Genomic DNA, 16,022 nt, shown 5'->3' with positions numbered 1-16,022 from the left:
ACCTTTACGGCATTCTTAGAAGGGCGGCTGGCCCAGGATCTGATGAAGACGTTCTTCGGACTGCGAGATTCCCAAGTACATGCCGATCGGGCGATCGTCTACAACATGTTAATTTGCGCTCGTGTTGACGACCCTGTTCGTCATGTGTAGAATATCGTCGTAACGTCGTAACTATGTAAAAGGAGCTATTAATAATTTCTTTATATAATATTAGCAGAGATGAAAATTGATAAATTGTAATAAATACTTGCCACTTACTTACTCGAATAGTTTGGACCCCAAATGATTCAAAAACAGAAAAATGCTGATATTGACTGTCAGTGTCAACCTACCTCCAGCTGTCAAACTCGTGTGCTTTTCATAAAATAACCTCAAAATTAAGAGGATCAGGATGCTTTGCTGCATAAATCCAAACAATATGTAATTTGGTATACTTCTTATTTACTTTGAGCGAAAATTATCAAAGAATTACGCGTTACGTTTGTTTATTATTGTAAAGAAACGCATGTACGATGGGTAAGCGTAAAGGAAAATGCGCGAAGAAAAACAGCACGACCAAGCAAAGCTTGGAGCCCGAGAACCTGGTGAAGTCGCCTCACTCGTTCGTGATCCACCGCGGGCACTGCGGCAAGGACCTCATCGACCTTACCAAGGACTTCCGCAAGATCATGGAGCCCTTCACAGCGTCACAGCTTAAAGTAAGATTTTCAAGTTTTGTTTACATTTCACATTGAGTAAGTATTACTTCGTATAGAGGAGCTATAGCAAACAACGAACGTGTCACAGCCTGTAAGAACCATCGATTTAAACTTCTCTAGATACACTATCACCTACAAATTCGGCACTCAAAAGTGTCCGATCGCTTAGTTGCAAATGTGTGCGTCCAGTTGACAAACGAAAACTTCGCAATGTAGTAAAAACTACTTTCATTTTTTTACAAAAACAACGTTATTTCTTAGTACTTAAAGTTCAATTTCAAATGCAAGCAATTGGCGGTTATGACATTAATGAATGTGATCATCGCGAAAGCCATAAAATTTTATTACCGCAGATCGCAGGTGTGCATATTTTTAAAAAAATCTACGTCTTATTGCAACCAACTTAAGTTTAATTTCGTTTGCGCTGCAACAATCTAAACGCCACTTTTACATTGGGAACGAGGATGGACAGAGGCATCATGGGAGTCGCGCTATGAGATGAAAGGCGAGAATGAGGAAATTTGCGGTATTTTTGCGAAAAACTGTTTTAAAAAATCCTATTAGATAGAAAATTTCTTAAGGAACAAAACGTTTGGTATAACATTTTTCGAGATGTTGCGTATTTTAAGCGAAAAAAATGAGTTTTTACTGTACGATATTTTTATTGATATTATCTCAAACAAAAAAATATATAAGGTACGGCGGGACAATTTGGACTGGGGGACAATTGCAACTGAACTGATTAATATCTCCACGTTTTGCAATGTTTGCATTATTAAATAGAGTCAACTGAGGTATATATATATATATATATATATATATATATATATGTGTGTGTGTGTGTGTAGGTATGTATATATATAACATATGTGTGTGTGTGTGTGTGTGTGTGTGCGTGTAGTGAGTGTATGTGTAGCGATTATGTGAAGGTAAACAGTTGAGGGATTGTATGTGGTGTGTGTAGGGTTGTAAATAGAAAAAAAACCAAATGTTTTTTTTTCAGAATTATGAAAAAAAACATGAAAAAAAACCGAGCACCTTGGTTTTTTTTCTAAATATGGTTTTTTTTCAGATGAACAAATAATACGACAATAACGGTTTTTCGTGAGTTGTAACGTGTTTCAATAACAATAACTTACATTTTAATTCAGTATACAAACGTTTATTGGGGAATCCCCTATGCGGCGTGCAGCGTGGAGAGGCGGTGGTGTTGCCAACAGTAAATAGTGATAACTACAAACTACAGATTTCGTAAATAAATGTTACTTTTATAAGACCAGAAATTAAAGTTATTTGATTAAATTCGTTTAATAGTTAACATTAAGTCTAAAAAACCGTATAAAAGTATTAACTACTTTGCAAATTTTGAGATTTCGTACTTTAGAAAAAAAACATACTCCAGAAAAAAAACTGTTTTTTTTTCACGGTTTTTTTTCATGTTTTTTTTCAAGCCAGAAAAAAAACCGTTTTTTTACAACCCTAGGTGTGTGTGAGGGTGCACTTGGAGAATAGGAATTAAGTAGCTATTAAAACAAAGAAGAATTGAACGATGACATTAATTTATTATTCTACGTATAATTTCTTTCAAAGCTTTGTTTGGGTAAATCTTCTCTCCGCTCCTCAGCCATTTTTCCCTTTCAACGTCTTGTTTTGGGAATCTGGAATAAAAAGCTTTTTTATTACTTAAAAACGAATTTGCTATTCCCGGATTGTTTCTTTTTATAATTAAAGTAATTTATAAGATATGTATTAATATTATTGAATTGAAATCATTTATTTCAGACTTATTGGTCCATAATAATAAATAAATACATACATTATTAATATGAAATAGGCTTCTTTTACAAAAAATATAAATTAGCGACTCCATCATTCCATTTTTAACTATGTTCCACTTCATCCATCTTTTGTCGCCGTCCGCTCATTACTAGTATAGCGCGAGAGAAAGAGACAAACTGCGTAAGACCAAATCAAGGAATTTACTTTAATTATTCTAGAAAATAAATGTTTTTTGTAAGTTAGGAAGCCATTTTGACCACAAATGCATAACATTATAAAATTATTAACAATTACTTACCGGAAATACGATACGTCATCCTTTTTCAACGTATATAAGGTGTTATTTTTGCACTTTTTTACGGAGCACTTAGGCATGTTGCCGACACGGCGGATGAAGCGCTACTGACCGCCCAATTGTGCTTAGAACATTTTCAAGCACAATTTGCTGCGGACACATTCTAAGCCGTGATGGTGCATCTAGGTAGTTTAGATCGATGTAACTACACATGACGGCATTGTTTAGACGAAATATTTTTCATTGCGATACGTCAATCTACCACAGCCGTTCGGCACAGACTAAGCGCGTTTGTGCCGATCGGCTCTAAGTGTTGTTACACAAAATCAAGTTGAGGTGCCCTCTCTAGTTAACATAATTACTCAAAGACATTTCATGAAATATTTTAAAACGTATTTTGAGATAGATCAATTCATGTAGACAGGTGTGGCTGGTTCCTGATTTCTATTATATAATTTTGTGAGTTTGGCACACAGCGCCCGTAGAATGTGAACCTACCTATTGAGTTATAAATCAGTACCCCAGAACAGCTCTCTGAAAGCCAGTGCCACACCTCAGTATCTAATGACACTGTGTGTGCTGAGTGGCATCCTATTTGGTGTACTAGTTATTAATTGAAATGATAATAAGATCATAATTAACTTCAAATTTAAGATCAAAATTAAGATCATAATTCCCGGTAGCCTGGAAAACATCTATCGTCAAACCTATACCCAAAAAGATATCTCCACAGACCTTCGCCGACCTTCGCCCGTGTTTTGTCAGTGCTTTCTCAGATTCAAGAGAAAGTGGTGAATGAGCAGGTACAAAAGAACCTAGAGGATAACAAAATATTACCAGAAGCTCAATCGGGATTTCGTAAAAATCATAGCACAACGACAGCTATTGCACATCTGGTGGATGAGACGTTAAAGGCTTCTAACGACGGACTAGCGACACTCCTCGTGTTATTAGACTTTAGCCGTGCATTTGATAGCATATTGATTCCTGTACTACTAAATAGAATGAAGACCTACGGATTTTCAGAGTTACTTTGTCGATGGTTCTGTTCCTATTTCTCAGGCAGAAACCAAATAGTTGAGTGCCCTAACCAAGACGGTAAAATTGCTCGCTCATCACCTCGGATTCTCGACAGAGGAGTAATCCAAGGGTCGATATTGGGTCCAACCTTATATAGTCTGTACACTTCGAACCTCCTCGAGGTAATTAAAAATTGCTCGTACCACATGTATGCCGACGACACCCAGCTGATGAAGCATATACGCCCCACTAGAACTGACGTCGACCTTGCAGTATCGCAAATTAACGCGGATTTAGAGGCTGTAGTAGGTTGGTCTAACATAGCTGAGGTTCAACATTGGTTTGAAAGTTTCGGGGCTGTCTATTTCAGAGGAGAGTCAGGTGAAAAATTTAGGTATTGTAATGGACGAATCACTTCGTTTTGAAGCACACATCAATTCGAAGATACCAAAATGCTATGGTGCTTTAAACTCGCTGTATAAACTTAGACCCTACCTAACGCAGAATGAATGTTCGTGAACGCTTGTCGGATGCCCTAGTTCTATCCCAACTTGATTATGGAGACGTAGTTTATGGTCCGTGCATAAGAAAAACAACAGAACGTGCGATCCAACGAGTTCAAAACTCATGCATCCGCTTTTGCCAAGATGTCCCTCGGCGCTCACATATTAGCCCTTACCTTAATAAAGCAGGAAAACTAAATATGTCTAACAGACGAATATTAAAACTTGCAGCGCTGGTATTTACGCTTAAACAATCTGGCATCCCACCTTATCTTGCGCGTAAACTTGAATGGAAGCCAAACCGAAAGGCGAGAGGCCTGCGGGAGAAACAAGAGCGTACCTTCCTTCCATTGTTTCGACTCCAGTCTTTTAGAGGCAGTTTTCGTTATGCTGCATCTAAATGCTGGAACAATTTGCCGCCACCCATAGTTAACTGTAAGTCCCTGGCGGTTTTCAAAAAACGTTGTAAGGCTTATTTACTGGACCTCCAGAAGGAAGTAACATACACTTTTGGTTGAGACTTTTCTTTCTCTTTCGCGCTCTTTACTTGATTCCTAAAAATATCACTCTATGACATCATCTCTCTTTTTATAATCTTAAGAAAAAATATTTATAGTACCTAATTCCACACACCTTGCATTTGTTCAGTTTATGCTATCCTGTCCGAAATGGCGTTAATGTTTTTACTGTTAATTATTAGCTAGCTATAAATCTGGTTGTGGCAGAATAACAGCGTCCGTTGCTGGCAGTCCTTGTGGCCGCTGCGCCTCGAGGCCCTCTGGCACAGACATTAGCTGAGCCACCTACCTTTTCAATTAGTTTGTAAGCATGCCTGTGTACTTTTATAATGTACCTGTGTTCAAACTTTTGAATAAACGTCTTTATTATTATTATTATTATAATATATATGTAATGAACTTGTAACTAGGCTTGTAACTAGGCCTACATGAATAAAGATATTTTGAATTGAATTGAATTGATATTTCAGGAAAGGAAAAAGAACACAATCAAGGACTTTCTGTCGGTGTCGGGCTACCTGCACGTCTCACACATGATGGTGTTCACGGAGACTGAAGCGGGGTCTTACATGAGGCTCGCGCGGCTGCCGCGCGGGCCGACACTCACCTTCAAAATACATAATGTAAATAACATTCTAATTTTTTTATTTTTATCAAAAAATGTAATAAAATAGATTTAAACTAAATAGGTACTAAGTTAAATTAGACCTTACGTTTATGCACTATTTTACTAATTACAAATTGTAATTAGTAAAATAGTGTAATTTACAATATCATCTATGCCATAATTCTGTGCTCATCACACAAATAAATGCCTTTACCAGGATTCAAACCTAGCATGGTATCAGCTTAGCAGGCAGGGTAACCACTAGGCCTGACCAGGCAGGGTAACCACTAGGTTGTATAAATGTCAATGAACTGTTGTAACTTGCAGTACAGCCTGGCGCGCGACGTGGTGTCATCTCTCCGCAAGCAGTATGTCATGATGAAAGCGTTCCAGCACGCGCCGCTCATCGTGCTCAACTCCTTCTCAGGCGAGGGCCAGCACATGAAGCTCATGGCCACCATGTTCCAGAACATGTTCCCCACCATCAACATCACCACCGTATGAATAGAATAGAATAGAATAGAAGTGTTTATTTGCTAGAATACGTCACAATATAGGTCTTAAAAAATAGATACAGAATCAGTATTCAGTCGACATATAGCCAACATGCAAAGTGTTTACATTGTATATTACATTCCGTAACGGTACATCAGGTACATGCATATCATTAATAGCCTAGATCCTAATATATAAAACAATTTCATAGTCATTATAAATAAAATAAAATATTAACTTACACATGAATTATTGCACATTACAAATTAGAAATAAAATCAAATAGTTAAAAAAAAAATAAATTATATATTACAATTTGAAATTTAAATAATCCTTAATACTATAAAAGCAGTGGTCTTGTAGCCATTTAGTCAGTGCTTTCTTAAATTCATTTCCATTCAACATTCTTAATTCAAGCGGAAGGTTATTAAACAACACTATACACATATTATAAGCATTTTTCCTATAAATATCAGATTTACAAGCTGGCTGGTATATCATATTTGTGTACTGGGCACGTAGCTCTCTTGCAAACATTTCTTCTCGCTTTTTAAAATATTCTGGATGGCTTTTGGTAAATAGGCATGCCTTTAGGATGTACATAGAAGCTAAGGGAAGAATTCTGAATTTAAGGAATAAAGGTCTGCAACTGTCATCAAATCGAACACCGCCTATTTCTCGTAAACATCTTTTCTGGATAATAAATACCCTCTGAACGTCAACAGAATTTCCCCAAAGCAAGAGTCCGTAATTAAGGGTGGATGCCACATATCCATGGTAAGCAGTTAACGCCGCCCTAACAGAAACTGAATCCTTTAGTCTTCTTAATGCAAAAACAAACCTCGATAATTTGGAGCAAACTTGGTCAACATGGTCTTTCCAATTTACATGTTTGTCGATAACTAAACCTAAAAATCTAGCCGTTTGAGTTTCTTCAACAGATGTATTGTGAACGTTAACATTTATGTGTACTGGATTTGAGTTATATGAATGGAATTGTAAGAATGCAGTCTTATTTAAATTAATTTTGAGGTCATTATTTTCTATCCATGTGTTAACATCGGTCAGTGCTTGATTTATGTTCGATTCATACATGCTTTTGTCAGTTCCTTTTATTATTAATGTTGTGTCGTCTGCGAATAATATACACTTTTGCGATGTTGCTTGCGGCAGGTCGTTGATATAAAGCAAAAACAATAAGGGACCTAGATTACTCCCTTGAGGTACACCTGAGCCATTAACACGACCCTGAGACCTGAACTTCTCCATTATAAGTTTATTCTCCACAGTAACTGTTCTTGAGATTTCAGTACATTGAGTCCGATTAACTAAGTAACTTCTCATCCAGTCAAGGGCATTACCCCTAATACCATAGTGACTAAGTTTGGAAATGAGCTTCGAGTGGTTAACACAGTCAAAAGCCTTGCTTAAGTCGAGGAATATTGATGTTACTGGTAATTTTTCATTGACAGCTTCTGTTACATCTTTAACAAAGTCAAAGCAAGCTAGTTCAGTGGAGCGCGACTTTCGAAAGCCAAATTGTTCAGCCAATAGGATGTTATGCAAACTTAAATAATCGATTAATCTTACGAACATGGCCTTCTCAAAAACTTTTGATAAAACTGGGACTAAAGTAATGGGTCTATAATTATTGGGGTCCTTCCGGTCTCCTTTTTTAAAAAGCGGCTTGACAATAGAAAATTTAAGCTGTTCAGGAAAAACACCTTGTATAAACGATAGATTTATCAAGTGTGCCATAGGACGACATAGGAATGAAGCATTATTTTTAAGTAAAATCGTTGATATATCGTCATAGCCACAAGATTTACTACTTTTTAGTGACATTATTAACTTAAAAACTTCATTTTCATCAACGGGTCTCAAAAATATAGATTGTACTTGAGAGTTGTTTTTGCAAAAATTTGTTTGTGAATTATAAAATGTATTTTGATTATTATTAACAATATCGATAAAAAAGTCATTGAATATATTACATATGTCCTGAGGTTTACAGTATGTTACATTATTATGAGTCAATATACGAATGTTATTACTGTGATCACTAGATTTACAACTATTAATTAAGTTCCAGGTGGCTTTACACTTGTTTTTGTTTGACTGTATATACTGATTGTTATGCAATTTCTGAGATTTATCGATACATTTCCTCAAATTCTACTATACTCTCTGAACCTTCTCTTACAACTCTTATTTTTGTCCTTTCTACACATAATATAAAGCTTGCGTTTTGTTTGGCAGGATTTTTTTAATCCTTGAGTTAGCCAGTTTATATTTTTCCTACGGCTGCTCACTTTTACTTTTATCACCGGGAAGCAAAGATTTAAAAAGAGGCATATTAAATCGTAAAACAATCTAAAGGAGTCTTGTAAGTCACTTGCGTTTAGTACATCAGAATATGATAGAGCAGCCAAGCATTGTTTAAATTTATAAACGTTATCTGTGCAATAATCTCTTTTGTATTCATACCACGATATAAAAGAGTTACTTTTCTTTACATTAAATGCGATGATTTGAGCAGTATCATGATCTGACAGACAAAGACTTCGAGTAAAAGCTTCAACTTGTTTTATATTAGAAGCTATCTGGTCTAAACAAGCATTAAGCCTTGTTGGTGACTGAATGTGAAGGTTAAAGCCGCGAGTCAATAAAGTATCCTTGAGATCCTTTGAGAAAGAAGTGTCTTTCAAAATGTCGATATTCCAGTCGCCGCATATAATTATTTTCTTTTTCCTAAATTTAGTAGTTAATTGGAAAAGCAATTTATCAAGTTTATGTATGAACATTCCTACATGGGCTTTAGTTTGTTCAGGTATTCTGTAAATAACTATAACAATTAAGTCTAGTCCCAAAATTTCAACTCCACAGCATTCGAAAAAATGGCATGAAGATAATTCTGACAGAAGTGTGATTGGTTTAACCTCTAAGGTTTTCCTGACGAGAATAGCTGTTCCACCTCTACCTTTCACTCTACAATAAGATGATGCTAGTTTTAAATTATTCATTTTAATATTGCCTTCACAGCCGAGTTTAACAAAAGTCTCGCTAAAGCACAGAACATCAATGTCTTCATTATTATCATCAAATTCTTGTAATGTCAATTGAATTAAATCAAGTTTATTTAATAATCCTCCAATGTTTTGGTGCATGATTCTAATTTTTTCCATCCCTAAGAAGGGTTTTGAATTATTGTTCGTGTCGACGAAAAAACTCCGAGGATTTATGAGCTGAATTTTTACACGAGGATACTGTTACATCGATTAGCTTATTATCCGTCTCTATAATTTTTATGATATCGCAGATGTCATAAAAAATCGATCTGAGGCCATTATTACTGACTCTACCTGACCCATATTTAAACATGCTATAGTCATAGGATAGATTACGGTTGCTGTCAAGTAGATATGCGTATTCATATTCGGAATTGTCATTGTAAAGTAAATAGTTGAATGTTTCCAGTCTCGAGTTATACATATTGGAATAAATATTAAGCTTAAATGTAGGATAACATATAATTATATTAGTATATTTTAGGGATACCAAATTATTTCTGATATTTAGGATCACGTCAACATAATTTTGCGTTACATTAAATTCCTCTTCTCCTATAAAAATTAAACAATAGTCTTTCTTTGTAAAGTTTAAGAGCTTATGATCTAGGTTTTCCAGCATTTGACGTGTTCCTGCACCCGGGTAGAGGTAGTGACAGATTTCAAATTCTGCCCCTAATATGTGATCAGCGAGTTGATAAACTCGATTGTTTTTATTCGTACTCAGCATGCAAATTTTATTTTTATTTGTATTTGGGATCGTCGTCCTGCAATTCTTGTCATCACTGTCTTGTGGATGTCTCGTAGGATTTTCTATCGGTGGCAGCAGTTTTTCGGAAGTGTTTATCACCTCAGGCGTCTGGGGTTTCTTTGATTCGGTGTAATCAATGTTAGGTGGACTATGTCTTGAATGCGCCATAGATGGTGTGGAAGGAGATAATTGTTCAGGAACTTTCAAGTTAGATAATTGCTCTTCAGTATCAGTAGAAAAATCTAAATTTGTTTTACTTACGGTATTATTGCGATGAATTTTTTTCTTGTTCCGTTTTGATGATGTACTTTTACATATATGCCTGAGTTTTTCTATTTTAAGTTCTTGGTCGGCGAGCTTTTTCGACAGAGTATTATTTTCTGCTAATAAGTTCTCTATTTCCCGGTCCGCTGATTCTAGTTTTTCTTTAAGAGCAGTTATTGTTTGTTTCATTTGTTTTAACTCGTGGCTTCTGTTTAGGCGCAGCTCAGGAACACTTCTGTTCATGTCGCATTGTGATTCGGAGATTCTTGACGAACTTTGCACATCCTCCTCTTCTGACAATATATCAAATGAATTTTCAGTAGGTATGTTGATTCTGTACTTACTAGTATTCATGTCATCTTGTACGGGGCTAGTGTAAAACGTAGCTTGTTCAATTTCATTTGAGTTAATAGGAGAAAGATTAACTGGCATCTTTTTTCTGTGGGTTACATTTTTTAGCTCACTATTGGTTAGTTTTGGGATAATATTGCCTGCTGTTCTTTGCGTGGCGAACCTGGCGAACTAAGATTAGTGCATTTGGGAGTAGACACGGTGATGGATGCTGGTGTTGATGTGTTTTCATAGTCACATTCCTTAGTTGACTTATTTTTACTTATATTATTACAGTTTTCCTCACTCACGAAAGAGCCGTCGGATGTACAAGTGGTAGGCTTATTTCCAGGGACAACTTTTTGTAAGTTTTTATTTGTAGAGCTAGTGTGAGGCTTTGATACGTTTGGAGCGCAGCACGAAGAACATGACCAAGTTTTTTTGCTGTCTGGTGTCATTAAGTCAAATAATTTTGACCTACTAGTGCATTCTACGTGGTAAAATCTTTTACATTTATAGCACTTAAGATAACCTTTCTTATGTACAATTCTTTGACATCGAGGGCATGTAGTATGTCCACAACTAACTACTATACTTTCTGTCATTAGACACTCACTCCGATTCTCTTCTTAATTGCTTATAGTTATACAAATCTGCAACATTTGAGCAATGTGATCCAATTATTAGTGCAACAGACATAACTACTCTGCTAAAAGGTTGGCCACTCTTATTTTAACAAATTAAGAAGTGGTGTGGGACATGTCTTCATGAATAGCCCACACGGAGTGAACAGCATCACGAGTAAATTTACTCGCGCAATAGTCGACCAAAGAAGACGTGGCGCGTTTTCTTCCAGCAACCTGATGCCTCGTGACGCCACTGTCAACCCGCTGTTAATGGTTTTGGTAAATTCTATTCTAGGTGAAGTTAAAGAACATCCGGCGCTGCGTGCTGATGAACTACAACCCGTCCACCAAGGTCATCGACCTGCGCCACTACGTCATCCGCGCCACGCCCGTCGGGCTCAACAAGGGCACCAAAAAGGTACACCCTCCACTAATTTCCCGCTTCTTGCTAACATGCCTGTGGTATTCTGATTCTATTCTAAAAGTAGCTATTTATTTATTTATTTATTTATTTATTAGTAAAAACATGTTTACATAACAAACATGTATGATCATTTGACTTAGCATTGTAGGATGTGTTAAACTAAACTAGTAACATTTAAAACACAATTTTTTTTCAGGTGGTTCAAGGCAAAATACCAAATTTAAATCGATGCAAAGACATGTCGGAATTCTTTGACAAGTAAGCATTTTTTTGACTTTACACATTCTTTTAAATGCATCAATTAATAGGCGTGTCCACACTTCGACAGAGGCGGCGCGTCGAGCGACTCCTCCGCCTACATTTGCCATTATCGCTCTGAGTGGACAACTGGACACGTCTAATCAATATGTTTTATAATAGTCGGAACAGGTGAATTACTAATATCTGTAATGAATTCCAGAGCGGCCCTGCTCTCGGAGAGCGAGTTTGAGGACGACCCGGCGTCGCAGGTGCTGCTGCCGCAGGCGCTCGCCTCGCGCGGCGCCGCGCAGGACTCCAAGTCCGCCCTCAGGCTCTACGAGCTCGGGCCCAGGATATCGCTGCAGCTCATCAAGGTAACTCCGACCTTAGTGCGTCGGTGCAAAGTCTTTCAAAGGGCACTTAACTGTTACTATTTTAGCTCAAGATACAATTCGATCAGCCGGCGACTAGTAGTTTTACTTCCTCTGGCTTTAGCGACGAGCGAAAATCTGGCCATCGCTACCGGCAGATGTGTTTTCGCAAATTGGTCAAATTTAACCTTTGTGTTTGTCTAATCTAATAATATTGTATCAATACGAGCTAAAGCACGCGTCTTCGTGAATGAAGCTATGGACTAGTGTAGGAATAAAATGTATCCATGATAATAAAGGTGTCGGTCGCGTTCCAGGTGGAGGACGGGCTGCTGGACGGCGAGGTGCTGTTCCACGAGCTGGTGGAGAAGACGGACGAGGAGAAGGCGGCCATCAAGAGGAAGAGGGACGCCAAGAAGAGGCAGAAGGAGAGCCGCCGCGCGCAGCAGGAGCACAACGTCAAGAGGAAACAGGTGCCTATGCCTAGCTTATTGTCACGGTTTTAACTGATCGTGGTCAACGAGTCGCGCTCACGGCGTCATGAATAACTATATATGTTCCGGCGTACGCTGTAGGCTTCACATTTTGCAGGAAGGTTTTGCATTTGCTCGCTCGGGCCCGAGACCTTGGCGCGTAAGGGACATTTTTGTTTACAGAAGGACGTACATACATATATGGGGCTGAGATTATTTCTAATTATAATTATGATACGACATCACTTTACAAGCTCACGATAGTCACGTCACGACGGATGATACGAATGGGGCGCATTTACTGGTTTTGCACGAAAATGATCTTATATGACCTACCCTAAGGCCTGATTTAGACGGGGTGCGAACTCGCATGCGATTTTAGGTACATTGCGGGCTGTTGAGGTTACATACAATATTGCACAGTCATCAAATACCGCAATGTATTAAAACTCGTATGCGAGTTCTCGTACCGTCTAAATGGGCCCTAAATGTTAAAGTTTGTTTCATCAGCGAGAGAAGGAGGAGCTGAAACAGAAGGCGCTAGAAGGGATCAAGAAGAAGCGGGAGGTGACGGAGAGCCAGCGCCTCATGCAGCTCGCCGACGCGGAGTCGCGCGCCGCGGCCGACGACGACGGCGACCACGACGACGACGCGCAGTACTACCGCGAGGCCGTCGGCGCAGAGCCTGAACAAGGTATTGCTTTATTTATTGCAAAAAATTTAATCATCACTGCATCATTTAATACAGAGGTCTATGCGAAAAGATTTCAGACACATCCGTGACCCTTCTCTTTCCGAAGAGAACGACAGTAGTGCAATGAAATAATGTAAAACTGTGTTTATTTCAGATTTGTTCAGTGCGCCGCGGAAACGGAAGGCCGGCGACGACTCCGTGCGCGGCTTCAAGAAGATGAGGCTCGACAAGAAACTGCACAAGAAATACGACCCCGGCCAGAAGGGCGGCTCGCAGAACAGAGATGGACGCTTCCAGAGTAAAGACAGGCAGTTCCCAAATAAAGAAGGCGGTAAAAAGTTCCACAGAAATAAAGACGACAGAGAAGGCGGCGGGAAATTCCACAACAAGAGAGAGGGGTTCCAAAACAGGGACGGCGGAAGGAAATTCAACAAAAACCAGGACGGGAGGAACTTCCAGGGAAACAAGGGCAAAGGGAGGGACAAGAGCTTTAACAGACCGAAGAAGGTGTTTGGCGGGAAGATGAATAAGTTCAAGTCTGGGAAACAGGGCAACAAGGGGCGGAAATGACAATAAATGGATGGTGTAGTCGTTATGGTTTTTGATTTCTAAACTAGTCACCAATGACGAGAGTGGATACTCGTAAACACCTTCCTAGTTTCATATTACCAGCAGGTACTTATTCTTACGTAAATAAATAAAAAAACCGGCCAAGAGCGTGTCGGGCCACGCTCAGTGTAGGGTTCCGTAGTTTTCCGTATTTTTCTCAAAAACTACTGAACCTATCAAGTTCAAAACAATTTTCCTAGAAAGTCTTTATAAAGTTCTACTTTTATGATTTTTTTCATATTTTTTAAACATATGGTTCAAAAGTTAGAGGGGGGGGGACGCACTTTTTTTTCCTTTAGGGGCGATTATTTCCGAAAATATTAATATTATCAAAAAACGATCTTATATAGTAAACCCTTATTCATTTTTAAATACCTATCCAAAAATATATCACACGTTGGGGTTGGAATGAAAAAAAATATCAGCCCCCACTTTACATGTAGGGGGGGTACCCTAATAAAACATTTTTTTCCATTTTTTATTTTTGCACTTTATTGGCGTGATTGATATACATATTGGCACCAAATTTCAGCTTTCTAGTGCTTACGGTTACTGAGATTATCCGCGGACGGACGGACAGACAGACATGGCGAAACTATAAGGGTTCCTAGTTGACTACGGAACCCTAAAAAAGTAAATAAAAATGCAAAAAGATTGCGTGAGCCGAGATTCGAACTCACGACACTCATGGCGCAAACGATTCCACCTAGAAGTCAAACCCGCTAGACCATTTGCACATCGTGAAAAATGGCGAATCTTCTGATTCTAATCACCAAATGCTAGTGCCGAAGTTTCGCGCGATGGATACGCGATGACCTTGAGCCATCGCCGTCGCATCGCGTCGCGTCGCCCGTCGCTCACGCAAGACAGAGCGTTACTCATTGTTCCTGCCGGTGAGTAAGGCAGCCAGAGCTCAACGAGGAAGGACCTACGGAACTAATTAGGACAATAGATTGTCCTTTGAGTCGTCGGCACCCAGGCCCCTTCTAAGTACCTACAGGTTTGTACAAGTTTCTAATGAGTCGGCAACGCACATGTGCCACTCCTTGAGTGGCAGGCGTCCATAGGTTACAGTGACCGCTTTCCATCAGGCAGACCGTATGCCTGTTTCCCACCTACGTGGTACAAAAAAAACTGTCGTCGAATTCACCTTAAACATTAAAAACTAAGTCAAAATCGATTGATTCGTTCGGGAGCTATGATGCCACAGACAGACATGTCAAGCGTCAAACCTTAAATTATTATAAAACACTCCGTCGTTTTTGCGTTGGTGGTTAAAAACAAGAAACTTCCTTCAAAACTATAATAAAACACAACTTTCTATGAAAATTGGTCAAGTGCGAGTCGGATTTCGACATTTCCATACAAACAGGTCATGAGCGCCTGACGAAATGTAATGGCAACGTACATTAAATTTCGTACTTAGATTTCGCGTATATTTCGGAAACGATAAGAGATAGAGCAAAATGGACTTCTGATTTTGGTTGTCGATGGCACAATTTTTTTGTTTTCGTATATATACACCTTTTTATGGACCTATGTGGGCAATATTATGGTCAGTGAAGTTCTAAACGGTCTTAAGCGCCTCCTTTTTAGTAGGAACTTAAGTCATTTTGGAAAATGATTTTTTTTTTTAACAATTTCTATAACAAACGAAACCGAAATTAATTTCTTTATACCTGTCCAACGCGATTACAACATTTTAAGACGTTTAGTAACTACTTGCAGCGGCAGTGAGTGAAATTCGTAATCTGAGTTTTTTTCTCTTAAGTCCGACTTACGCTTGACTGTAGATTTCTAATAGGTTTCCCTGTAATCTACAGGTAGAGCTATCTTGCGTATTTTTTTGAAAATTTTACGCTAAGTAATTTCGGAGATAAGGGGGGGGGAATGGTCATTTTTTGCGTATTTTCTTAAATTACTTCTAAATTAAAATATAAAAAATAAAATAAATATACTTCAAATGCTTATAAAATGCTCTTTCATTTGATATGTAACACAATATAGTTTTAATAACTTTGATTTTTAATTTTCAATGTTACCCCCCAAAAGTGGCCCCTGTGATTAAATTTCATTTAATTAAATTACATGTCCGTCTTTGGGCCACAGGTTTACATATGTGTGCCAAATTTCAAGTAAATCGGTCCAGTACTTTCGGAGAAATCGGCTGTGACAGAGGGACAGACAGACACGCGAGTGATCCTATAAGGGTTCCGTTTTTCCTCTTTGAGGTACGGAACCCTAAAAAGTACATAAG

The 16,022-nt window shown here is 38.3% G+C and overlaps 1 protein-coding gene across 1 annotated transcript; it reads left to right on the top strand.

Moving 5' to 3' along the window:
• The first annotated feature begins 333 nt into the window (after positions 1–333).
• Positions 334–13,749, top strand: LOC125242244 (protein Peter pan). The gene is made up of 9 exons (XM_048150988.1): positions 334–698; positions 5,284–5,436; positions 5,748–5,918; positions 11,250–11,372; positions 11,575–11,636; positions 11,839–11,992; positions 12,307–12,462; positions 12,973–13,156; positions 13,311–13,749. Exons 1-9 carry the CDS (start codon positions 513–515, stop codon positions 13,724–13,726), a joined length of 1,605 nt encoding a protein of 534 aa, XP_048006945.1. The 5' UTR covers positions 334–512; the 3' UTR covers positions 13,727–13,749.
• The last annotated feature ends 2,273 nt before the right edge of the window (positions 13,750–16,022 follow it).

The sequence above is a fragment of the Leguminivora glycinivorella genome, chromosome 2, assembly GCF_023078275.1.
Source record: "Leguminivora glycinivorella isolate SPB_JAAS2020 chromosome 2, LegGlyc_1.1, whole genome shotgun sequence".
NCBI classification, from domain to species: domain Eukaryota; kingdom Metazoa; phylum Arthropoda; class Insecta; order Lepidoptera; family Tortricidae; genus Leguminivora; species Leguminivora glycinivorella.
Note: the sequence above shows the minus strand (reverse complement) of the source record. Positions and strands in the feature narration are given on the sequence as shown.

Bases quoted from the DNA above. Each gene is read 5' to 3' on its own strand.
- LOC125242244 (XM_048150988.1), top strand. From the start codon at position 513: ATGGGTAAGCGTAAAGGAAAATGCGCGAAGAAAAACAGCACGACCAAG. The intron at 11,993-12,306 runs GTAACTCCGACC...GTCGCGTTCCAG, and splicing joins TATCGCTGCAGCTCATCAAG to GTGGAGGACGGGCTGCTGGA. The intron at 12,463-12,972 runs GTGCCTATGCCT...TTGTTTCATCAG, and splicing joins ACAACGTCAAGAGGAAACAG to CGAGAGAAGGAGGAGCTGAA.